The 12,468-nt window shown below is 42.0% G+C and overlaps 1 protein-coding gene across 6 annotated transcripts in view; it reads right to left on the reverse strand.

Annotated features, from left to right (window-relative positions):
* LOC147302034 (plakophilin-4-like) overlaps nt 1–12,468 on the reverse strand; it is an 87,047-nt gene that overhangs the window by 27,248 nt on the left and 47,331 nt on the right. For all 6 annotated transcript variants that reach the window (XM_086282932.1, XM_086282930.1, XM_086282929.1 and 3 more), the window contains 3 exons: nt 11,215–11,716; nt 949–1,119; nt 5–206 (listed from right to left, as the gene is read on the reverse strand). In XM_086282932.1, coding sequence (XP_086139058.1) covers nt 5–206; nt 949–1,119; nt 11,215–11,716 — 875 coding nt within the window. The remainder of the gene's footprint in view (nt 1–4; nt 207–948; nt 1,120–11,214; nt 11,717–12,468) is intronic.

The raw sequence follows: 12,468 nt of genomic DNA on the forward strand, positions 1-12,468 counted from the left end.
GTACCTGGGGTCCTTGTGGATGCTCTCGATGGACGGGGTTCGGGTGACCACCTGGTCCACCAGTCCAGAGTGCCTGTGTGAGTAGACGGGCTCGCCGGGAACCCTGAAGGAGTCGACGTATACAGCTGCAGAGCTCAGCCCATAGCTGCTTCTTTGGTACGGCAGCGTGTTGCAATGGCTTGTGGTCCGAGGGAGAGTCCCCATTCCTAAGAAAATTAGGAAATTTAATCTGTGCTTTCTTTCATTCGCGATCAAGGATGTGTTTCTGGAGGCAGTTTACATCGTCAAAATGCCTCCAAGGTCACATAAAAGAGAAAGTAATATTCTACATTAAGTGCTTCAGCAGGCAAGGAGACGAGTCTCAGGCCAAACCTGTTTAAATCTTGACTAAACAAAACTAAAATGGCTCCTTAGATCCTCCACTATCAAACTCTACAGAGCTTTCAGCCTTAAATCATTCAGCAAAGACTTCAATTAAGAAGCTGCCGAGTACATGAAAGGTTTCAGCCTAATTAAAGTTTGACCTCGGGGAGCGATAGTAATAACAGTTCCTGTGCCTGTAAACCACGATTTCCGCCACAGATTTTAAAGGAATAATTTCTAACCAGATGTGAAACTGAGCTCCATCTCAACCTGGGGAAACAAGAAAAAATAAAAACTGGGTCGTCTGAGTAACTCTTTCATTTCAAAAAGACTGCTACCACAACCCAATACCACCACCAGCACTGCTACGGATATGATACAGATTTTCTGGGGCAGTTAGCATTTACTTCCTTTTGATTTCCAGTTAGATTTAGTGCTGAAATGTATTGATAATTCACAGTAAAACATAAATTTGATTTATTAGGACATAAAATTTGTTAATTTTATTTAAATAACCAACTGTCACATGCAGCTAGCAGAAATATTTCCTTATAAACAAGTCAAACTTCTGCTGATGTGCAGTACCTGTGTTTGTCCTGTAGAGGGAGCCCTGTGGGTCGTGGGTGGGGCTGTGGTACAGGGGGCTGTGGAAGGAGCGCTCGTCGAAAACAGGCGTCATGTGGCAGTCTGGAGACAACGCCGCCCTCAGCTCTGGATCAATTTGCCCGCTGTGACCGGCGTATGAGCTGTGGAGCCCTGCAAGTAGACAATTAAGCTTTTAAATAAACGTTATTTACACCACAGTAAACATAAAAATGTTTACTGAGGTGGCCTCCTCCATACTACACTCACAGAGGATGAGGAGACATCCTAATAGTGTTACCGGCAACTTTGTTAGGTACAACTGTTCATTAATGCCAAAGTCTTCTCAGCCAATCATATGGCAGCAACTTATTTAGGCATGCAAATATGGTCAAGTCACCCTTTATGGTGAATAAAGGTGATTTAAGCAACTTTGAATGTGGTACGATGGTTGGTCTGAATATTTCAGTAACTGCTGACTTACTGGGATTTCCACCACACAACCATCTCTAAAGTTTACAACAAACAAAACATCCGGCGAGAAGCAGTTCTCTGGGAGAAAATCTCTTGTTGACGTCAGAGCTCAGAGGACGATGACCAGACTGCTTCATACTGAAGGCAACAGTAACTCAAATAACCACTCGATACAACCAAGATATGCAGAAGAGCATCTTCTACACCAGGTGTGTCCAACTCCAGTCCTCGAGAGCTACTTTCCTGCAGCTTTTAGATGCATCCCGACTCCAACACAGTTGAATCAAAGGGTTGGATTACCACTTCAGCATGCCATCAAGTTTGGCAAAGGCCCAGTAATAAGCTATTCTGTCGGAACAAGGATGCATCTAACAGCTGCAGGACAGTAGCTCTCGAGGACTGGAGTTGGACACCCCTGTTCTACAGCAACAGAAGACCGCATGGAGCACAGCAAACTGAGGATTCACACTGGCTCACCAAAACTGGATAGTAGATGATTGTAAAAATACTGCCCAGTCTGATGATTTTCAATTTCTGCTGCAACATTTGGATGGTAGCGTCACAATTTGGTGTAAAAAGCAGTAAAGCATCCTGCCTTCTATGAAGGGTTCAGGCTGCTAGTGGGGTAATTGTGTGGGGGATATTTTCTTGGCACACTTAATACAAACTGAGCATCGTTTAATCACCACAGTCTACCTGAGTGTTGTTGCTGACTCTTTATGGCCTCAGTGTACCATGTTCTGATGGTACACCTCAAGGTACTCATGTCACTTGAGCTACTTCACATGTACTGTGTGCAGAAATACTGAAAAATGTGCAAGAAAACACAATGTCTAATATCTAAGAAAGAAAAAAGAAGCCCAGAGCTGCATGACACCAGCCTATCATGGTCACACATGAAATCGCCTCATTATCTGGCTCGCATGCTTGTCATCAACTTGTGAGACCGTGCCAATCCATACTGTTCAATACTCTGTATTTTAAGTCACCAGAAACTGTTGTTGCGCCTATAAAATGCATGAAGACTCTGGTCATTCAAACCGTGCTGTAGGCTCAGACACCAGCAAGTCAAACAAGTAAAGCAGAGGGTTTTTCCATCCTCCAATCTCAGAGCAGATCAGTTCAAAGAGTGCTCCAATTATAAAGAAGCTTTAGGGCATGAGGGGGGCAGCCTCGGCGGATCAGTCCAACAGCTGAAGCACACAATTTGCACTTAAAGCTGGTGATGAAGGAGCCATTTACTTCTGCAGTTTGCCTCTCTCAGTTTACATAAATGTCCTAGTGAAAGAGATGGGCGCTCTGATCTCACATGGCTGGATGTATTTCTGAAAGAAAATGAAAAAATGAAAAAAAGCCCTGTTCAATCTGGACCTCGGGGTCGTACTCGAGGGCTCTTCAATGGCCCATAAAGAGTGTGACCTTCAGGTTAGAGGATGCTAAAGCTACCAAATGTATGAAATGTGCTAGAACGACACAGAATCAGGTTTCAAGGGGTTCGCAAAGGCTTTTATCAAACATCGAGCACTGCAGCGGCTCCTAAACTGGAGATTACTACACTATTAATAATATAAAGACGACTGTGTCCTGTGTATAATTTATTACAGCTAAACTGTCAATGTCAAGGCTGGTTTGCATTGTTATAACTAGAAACCAAAATAGAATCTGAATAATTTCGTCCTCAACCCGCTTATCTGGTGAATAATATAACAATTTCTCTGAAACCGGATTTATCTTTTTATCCATTAAGGTTTAAGCTAGTAAACTGGTGTCAGCGGTTTACAGCCGTTTCTGTCAGTTACTCAGACTACTTTTCGATATCCCAACCATTTAAGCACTCTGAGACACACTTTCACACACTAATCTAAAACCTTTAAAGTCTCCAGTCCCGTGGAAACTTGATTCAGCAGCTTGTGAAGCCTTCTTCAGCTGCCACATCTTAAAGTAATGTAGTAACAGCTCAAGGATGTTTTTTTTTCTTTTTTTAGCCATCTTGTTGCAGATTTGCCGCTAGGCCTGGGATAACTGGGATTCATTCACTAATATTTTAGTAGAAATGTTCTTATCTTTCACAAAAAAATACATCTGTACCCAAAATTACCATCAGATTAATTAAACGTGCACACCTACCTATTTTATTCTTACCACAGCTGTATATGTGTGAATCAGACTGAATCTGAACCCACAGGCTTGTGCATCCTGCATACCACCATGCTCTCATCTCTCTAATTTAGGACAAATACATCCAATTCCAGGAGAAGCAGAGAAAATGGTGACGATGTTGCAAGGGAGAAGTCTGCACTGGCAACGCAAGAATAACGCAGAAGTCATTTTGAATAAATAAAATGAGACATGAGATGATGTGAGGTAAGGAATATTGGAGTATCTTTAAATGAAAAGCCTGCAGCTTTACATTTAGTGTTTTGTTGTCTTTACATGCATTTAGCACAAAATTTCTAATTCACTAAAATTTCAGCCATCTATCGACAACTTAATTACCATTTCAAACAATCTTTTACGTTGAGCTTTTAAAATCATTTATCCAATCATTTTAAACAATTTTATACATTTTTATGCTACTTCTAAACCCAATTTCAGCCACTTACCCAATAATTTTAGCTAAAATGCTTATTCACGGCTTTAAACCACATTTTTAAGTTACTACAAATTTCTACAATATCAGCCATTTACCTCCCTACCTATTACATTTAGTATCTATTTGAACAATTTACACATTTACATTATCCATATATGGTTTTACACTATTTCATCTGCTGTCTTTAGATATCTGTCCATGTATGACTTTTAGCTAATTATGCTAAATCAGACATTGCGGATCAATCCTTGTTACATGAAAACAGATCCTTCCTGTATCTATTTTTCTGTTTTCAATCAAAAAGAGATCTGGGAAGACCAAAACTTAAAAATCTGAAGCATAATAATGACAGCGCTTATTGAAAAAATTATTTCCACAAAAAACAAACAAAAAACCAGCTCATCTTGCAGTTGCATTCGTGTTTTGGAGGCACACCGGGTTTCAGTACCTAAGCCACGAGTTTCACTGATCAGTAATAGCCTAATCTTGTATATCCATCTATTGCTTATCTCACTCGTGTAATCTGGGATTACGCTGGATCTGCAGGATAACCGGGAATAAGGACTTAGGCGACGTATTAGGCCACTTAGCAGCACTGCAGGATGAAAACCAGTCAGCTAGAGAATAGAAGGCATTTTATTTAGTCCACTGATTCTGCCTCCTACCCACACACAGACATAACGCACAAGAAATCCTTCCATCCTGTTTTCACACATGCACAAACACAACAATAGCACAACACACAAGATGCACAAATGCATATTCATATTCTTGACACATATGCTTGAGCTGATGCACACAAAAACAGTGCAGAAGAAAACATATGAAGACTAGTACAATAAAGCCTTCCAGTGCAGTCAGCTGATAATCACATGCTGATGCTCCATGGGGCTTTGTGATAGAAACTCCCCTATATGGGTCAGTGGGAGCGGCTTAGTAAAGTGGCAGAGGGCAGGACGAGGCATAAATCTGTGTCGCTGCTGCAGCATCAGCAGCGCTTCTCCGACAGTAAATCCTCCACCGGCCTCGTGCAGGGAGGAAGCTGTCGATAACCAGTTAACAGGCAAGGAGCGGCTGCGTCCTAACGTTTCCAGAATACAAAGCTCACGTCCTTCAACATCACCACGGCCCCGGCGACAGAGTCAAACACGTCTAGTTCAAAGCCACTTTTGGGTCTGAAATGTGCTCCAAAGACGCCTCAAAGGCAGCTGTAAGCCAGGCTCATTGAACAGCCTGGCAGCAGTACAGAAATAATCCCTTCTCAAGTTTCTCAGCCAGCCTCGGCTGTCTCAACCAATCGGAGAGGCACAAAGTCAAAAGGTTGGCTCTCAACAGAAAGTCAGTCAGCTTCTCATCATCCACTTAGCGTTGTTATTAACTCTGTAGACTGACAGTAGCTGCTAATTTTGGTGGTCAAACTAATTTCATCCCTCAAAGCTTCACAGTTCCCACAGTTCGCATAAAACAAAAGGAAATGTTTAGTGGCACTAAATGTGTTGACATTTCACCAGTTTTACTCTATTTTTAAAGGTTCCCACTAAATGACATATTAAACACAAGCAGGTTATTTATCAGGCAAACGGGCCAACTTCTGTTCTCCATTTTATCTCATTTTCAGAATAAGCACAATGAAGACGTCAAAACTGACACACTGAGCTATAATTAATAATAAAAATAATCACGGCGGCATGCATGAATGACAGACTTGCAAACTCACCCTGACTGCAAATCCACTCCTAGCACCTCATTAGACAAACTGAACTCACCTGGAGGCCCGTGTGTTCGCCAGTCTCTCGTTAGGTGAGACCGAGCTGGAGCGGAGCTGCGGTGACTCAAGAGTGGACTGTAGTTAGTTCTAACAAAGGCTCTGTGGTGTGTACTCACACTGAAAAGTACTCACTGCTTAAAAACTGCTTAAAAATATATAAATACACGGTGAGCTGCCAGACATCAGAGCAGCTTGAGATGATGAAACAAAGGTAGAAGCGTCATCTTTCTATCCACCTAGAAATGGTTCAGTTTAGTTTCAGCTTCTTTCCAGGCCCACATTTAACAAGCTCAAATCTGTTATGTAGACTTCCCAGCCTTACAAGTTCAAACTGAGCAGAAAGGTGATCCAAGTGACTTTGAGCGTGGCATGGTTATAGGTCAGAGTGTTATAGAAACTGCTGACCTACTGGGATTTTCCCACACAACCATCTCTAGCGTTTACATAGGCTGGTCTGAAAAGGAGAAAATATCCAGTAAGCAGCAGTTCTCTAGGTGAACATGCCTTGCTGATGCCAGAGATCAGAGGACAATGGGCAGACTGCTTCATGCTGATGACAATAGTGACTCGGAAAACCACTTATTATAACCAAGGTCTGCAGAGAAGCATCTTTAAATGCACAAAATCCCGAACCTTGGGCTACAGAGGCACAAAGACCACTCTAGGTGCCACTCCTGTGAAGAAAGTGAAGTTACAACTTGAGTCTCAAATCCTCCTGCAACATTCAGATGGAACAACCTAGAAGTGTGGATTTGTCCTCCCTTATATCGGCAGTTCTGCTGGTGGTGTAATGTGTGGGGGATACTTTCTTGGCATACTTTGGACTCCTAAGTATCATGTGACCATGTCCATCCATCTATAACCACAGTATCTTAAATCATCACAAAGAGAGTGGTGAGGGAGGCAGAGCCTATTATGGGAAGTGAGTTTCCTTTCTTCCAGAAGATGTACGAGCACTGATGCACTGCCCAGCCAACGGTTCATCAAAGGCGCTCACAACCTTAACCGCAACCTGTTCCAGGCCTGTAAGAACTCACATGAGCTATTTTCCTGGACAAAGTATGACTGTTTATTAATTAATTAATTGCCAGACGTATGTTCTTATATTTTTGCATTTGCATATATCTAAAATATGGTGTCTTATTAATTGTGATCTGCTAAAACATTTTCACCAACTTCTTACTTTTGAAAATCTGTGATGACAATAAAACCAGGTGAGAGTCTGAATCTGAGTGGGCTTCTCTGTGCGTATGTGTAAAAACTGGTAACGGGAATAGTAGCAGTAATAGCTGCTAAGATATGAGGTGTGATCAAACATCAAGCTCTGTTTCCAAATGACCTGAATTCTCTATAGAGGATCACAAATGGTGATGAGAGCTGGTTCAGCAGCTACAAATAAGCAGTTTTCATTGAACCCGATTCCAAACCCCCATAAAGACTGCATGTGACGACCTCCCCTGTACCGTCAATGACTAGTTTTGACATCTCAGTATAAATCAATAAAGATTAGAACAGGTTCCAGGATTTTTCAAGGGTAGCCCTGGTAAGCTGTATAGGCAGAGATCACCGTCACTAACTTCTAACGCACACGCAGTCGTTTTGTTCTGGAAAGTTTGTTCTTTTGTGCCTGAAATATGGAAACCACTCAGTTTAGAAAAGAGAAACACGGGTTACTTCTAGTAGACATTTAAGGGGGAAAGAGTTAAAGGGTTAGGATGTCAGCTGAGAAGCAATACCAGGAGCCTGTACTCCTGACATCATCGTCATGGATGGACTTCGGCTGTAACATTATGAGTTGTCTGAAGTAAAATATCTACACTGTCGTGCACACCATTGTGAGGTTTTTTTGCAGATACCAACATAATCATCGGTTGCTATTTGGACCATTTGCCGCATTTGCCTCCCTGCAGGTTTGGCCAAAAACAAAAGTCAAGTTTAAGAATCTCGATTGTGACAAACATTGCATATCCAGTGCCCACAGCAGATACACTGGGTCCAGTGTTTTTGTTTAGTTTATTTGAATCATCTATTTGGACTGTGGTTTGTAAATGGTTTACATTTACTTCATGTATGTTTTGGTGTATTTAGTGCTGCTACTTGCTCCTGGTTGCTTTAGAGTTTATTCCTCCCTCATTGTTTAATCCTCTCGTGTCTAGGCTCCCATGTTTATGCTGCGTTACAGATACCTCAGAACTCAGATGTTGGGAGTTAGCGTGCTCTTGAAAAAGTGAGGAAAAACAGGATTTGATTTGGTTCCTTAGCAAGGTAGAACCATTCAGGTATCACTAGCAGTAGAGCATGATATATATATTCTTTTGCACTTAAACACATTCATGACTAGAGCCTGGTCAGTGCTCTGCATATAGCTTATTGAGTGAAACATAAATGAACAACAGTGACGTTACAGGATAAAAGTTTAAGTTTTACCTCTGTTTATATTCAGTGGCACCATCTTGCATTGTTAACTCGGGGTTGCTGTGGCTGCTTCGTCTTTCTGAGTGGGAAATCTGAGGTAGAGGGACTTTCCGCGTTTCACAATGGGAACTTGGAAATTCAGATTTTCTCAGGAACTCACTGTTAGTTAATTTGTGTTTCTGCATTTCCTGTTATCACACTTGCTGTTTTACTTTGAGAGTCAGTGTTCTTGGTGCTTTGCTTTTAGTTTTGCTTCCTTTGTCTTTTCTCCTGTGATTTAGTTCTCCTGTGTCTCCACTTCCCTAATCACCCTGTGTCTATCTATTGTGTCTGTATTAACTTGTCCTTTGTTGCATCCTCCCACGAAGTAATATCTTTTCCTTGTTCCACGTCTCCCCAAAATTCCTAGTTTTTGATTGTTTGTTTCAGCTCAGCTCATGCCCTGTTTTTTATGTTCTAATGAAGACGTTAATGCTTGCTGTCAAAGTGTAACAGGCGCAAGTATAACAGGACATCTAAAAAAAAAAAAAAAAAAAAACCCATCTAAAAATAGCAGTGGAACTGAAAATGGTCCAGATGTGCAGGACAAGGTGAACTTGAAACTGATATGGGCAAAATTTAAATCAGGTATGGACTGCTCTCCAAAATTTTTCTTGCACAAGCCCCCTGCTAGATATGCTCCCACTGGGCATGTGCAGACTGATGGTGGTGAGACCACAGTTCATAACAAGCAGAAGTCAAGGTTCTTAGCATCCAGCAGCCTTCTGGTCAAACACTCCTCTATGAGTGTTACATGCAATATAAATCACTGTCGACCTGCTGCACTGCAACCCCTTGCTGCTTCTTTCTTCTGCTTCATATTCAGACCCATTGATACTAACGCGGTTTCCTCGCTCAGCCATCATTTTGCTGAACGGCACATGAGAGAGAAAATGGAAGCCCTGCGATCGTGCGCAGTGTGTTTTTTAAGCATTGGCTCTGTCTCTGGCTTGTTTTCCTTTAACCTGCCGCACATCAATCACAGCCGCCAACAAGATTAAAATTAAAAGACTTCAGAACTACCTGCTACAAGTGAGATCCTTCCCAGACGACATTGCACTCCTTATTTTTCAAAGTAGCGTGGATCAAATAAAATTTTATCTAACCCAGCAGCATTATCTGCCAGTGCCGGAAGATAATTTGACTGAAGAAAAAACAAAAAAAACAAAACATGAAATGAGCTCCCCAAGCCTGGATAGGAGATAACATCACCTGCCGAGCTTGCACTTTGCCTCAAACTTATTTTGTTCAACGTGAGCTTCGATTAATGATTCTGGACGCTTGACAAAGACGCAGGAAACATCTGCAGAGAGCACAAATGTTGTGTGCTACAATATTAAATCAGCGCTGCTCAGTCAACTTTCCCCAGACCAAGGAAAGGTTATTAAATCAACAGAGGAAATGGTGTCGAGGCTGTGGAGCGTGGCTTTGTTTATTTACAGCGAGGAGAGCGCACAATCAGTCCGCCTCCCGCTGCAGTGCAGCCATTTTCTCAAGGGAAACTTAACGTTTCTCCAGCAGCCCTCCAGGCCAGAGACTGACCTCTCTACCGGCTACATTACTGACTCAAGAGATGGAGGAGGAAAGGAGAAGCTGCGCCTTTCCACTCAGTACGTTTGGAATGCAATATCAGACCGTAGGCTGCAGTGATCCCAGAGGTTTGTTTACACAGTTTCACACCTGAGATTTTTATCAGCCTCTGCAGCTCTGAAAGAGAATCAAGCTATTCATGAACATTTACTGGTTGTGATGGTTTTACTATGTCGAATTTAAGACTACGAATTTAATGCCTTATTTGACCTAGTTTCCCTCTGAGAACTGAAACTGAAAAGAAGGACTTTGATCTAGATCATGCTTTTTAATAATTGGCTTTATTTTAAAACCATATTTCTTTTAGTTGGGATTGGATTTGCTGAAGCATGAAAGAGCCCTTTGTTTCCAAGTTGTTCTGTAAAGTCACACAGACTTACTGTAATGCAATGTTTTACATTATACGCTCTGATTTTTATTGCTTTTTATAATATCTTGATTGTCCTGATTGCCAGGACCTGGGTGAACAAAAAGAAAAAGAATAGAAAGATTTAAAAACCATCCAAAAAGTTAAAACCAAATCAGCAAATAAGCACTGAATCATAGTTAACGCTGTTTAGAAGTCTTTAAATAATGATTTAGCGGGCTTCAATCTGCAGTTTGTGACATAATTAGATAATTACCGGCTGAAATGTTGAAACAGTAGTAGTTATTTCCTTTTTTCAAAACGTCTCTGATTATTTTTCAAGCTGTTATTTTTGTAAAACGGCTAATGGCTACAGGAGGCTAATATGATACATTTATTAGCCTGCTAATTCAAAAACCAGAACTGCTAAGATAACAGTTGTAGTTTTTGCAGAAACAACTACACTGGTAGAAACCTTAAAAAGCTGTTGAATGCAATGTGTACGTCTGCTATAAATATTTCTGATTTTAGGGAGCAAATGGAAAATGTAAATAAAGGTAAGAATGGAGCTAATGTTTTAATATATGACTATAAATACTGCTTAGAACAGCTTCAAAAATAGAAAATCTTGTTGCTTTTTGGCAGTTTGAGGTACGTACACTCTAAGAAGGGAAACGAGACAACGTGACGCATCTGGCAGCTCAGGAAACAGACTCTGATGAGTTGATTTAATCCTAGAAATGAGTGGAGACTGCTGTCTGCAGACAGATAACCCTCTGTAACATTATCACCTTTATGTGGATAAAACAAGCAAGATAAAACATGTAATCGCTGAACTTTAGAGTCGATCGTTTTCTCCTGTCTCAAGTCTTAAAGCTAATCTGTGACAACTCGCTGCATCTAAATCTCATCAGGAAAGCTAATAATCTGTTTTTAAGGTGGAGGCACATTAGAAAGACTGTTGACAATCTCATCCTTTTTCTGGGGACTGATTTCCTCAGGTACCGATGAGCATGACCGTTATTAGCTGGGTGTCACACTGACCTATGAGGCTGTCTGGGCGGGGCAGAGCGCTCCTCTGGTACAGGCCGTATGGATCGGTGCCGTACGCCAGCGGCTGGCTCTGCCTGGGGAGGGTGGAGCCGTAGTGCTGCGGCACCGCCGTCATTCCTGAGCGCAGCGGTGACCCCATTGAACCCCTCCCCTCGATCAAGGAAAGGGAGGACCCCAGACGTCCTCCACTTCCTCCTCCTCCTCTTTCGCCTCCTCCTAGTCCAACTCCTCCTACAATTCCACCTGCACCACCCCCTCTACCCTGGGTGCTCTCAGTCGGGGAGGTCGGCGACGGGCAGGAGGGCGGCATGGTAGTGCCTTGGAAAACAGCGGCCAGCGGTTTGGGCTCAGACAGGATGGGCGAGTCATACGTGCTGCCTTGGGATGTTCGCAGGGAGATGCGGGAAGGTGAGACTGTGCCGGCGGTGCCGCAGCCAGGAGACTGGCTCCTGGAGGGGAGGGAGGCCATCCTCCGTAACACCCGGCTGGAGGCCTGGGAAACCAAGAGGAGAAGAAATATTACAGTTTACCCTTCCAGAGAGTAGAGTGTGACATTTTATTCATCTGATAATGAGGCATGAATTTTTATTACACCTTCCTAAAGTGCCCTTTGCATCTCACAGGTCATTACGTTTGTGCAAAAACCATTAAATTGCCCTTATGTGCTGTTTAAAATGTGCATCATGTTCAGTGATGTGCTTGGAAGGGTGCAGAGAAACGAAACAATTAAAAACACTGAAAATCCGTATTCTTATTTTGGATAATTGAAATTAAATAAATATTCCAGTAGTCCTGCCTGCCTGCATCATTATTAAATGACATTTAATGGCATTTTATTCATTTCTAATTAACATTCACTTGATTCTTTGCTCCTCTGTGACTAAAAATGTCAAGTATAATACCCGTAACAGTGTTGACAATTAATCACTTCAGCATTTTGGTTTCCTAAATAAATACCTGACAAATGAACATTAAATTCTGCACACTGCGCCTCTCCCATTTGCAAATATACTCGCCAATTAGGAGTAATGCCACACTCTCAGACAGCGCACTTCATCACGTCTGATGAAGAGCATCGTTATCTTTTCCATTTGTCCAAGAAGCTGAACGTGCTTGCCTCTGGGAAAACGTCCTAATTCATTACACTTCAGACTGAGCGTCACTTTTTAGGGAAGACTTGACAGAATTTTCCTGATTTATGGTGTCAAACATTTTCCCTTTTTTCTTCTTCTCCTCATTTATGAA

The sequence above is a fragment of the Aulonocara sp. 'chitande type north' Nkhata Bay genome, linkage group LG23 (assembly GCF_057382095.1).
Source record: "Aulonocara sp. 'chitande type north' Nkhata Bay isolate Kocher_YH1m ecotype deep benthic linkage group LG23, A_spYH_male_GT1.1, whole genome shotgun sequence".
NCBI classification, from domain to species: Eukaryota; Metazoa; Chordata; class Actinopteri; order Cichliformes; family Cichlidae; genus Aulonocara; species Aulonocara sp. 'chitande type north' Nkhata Bay.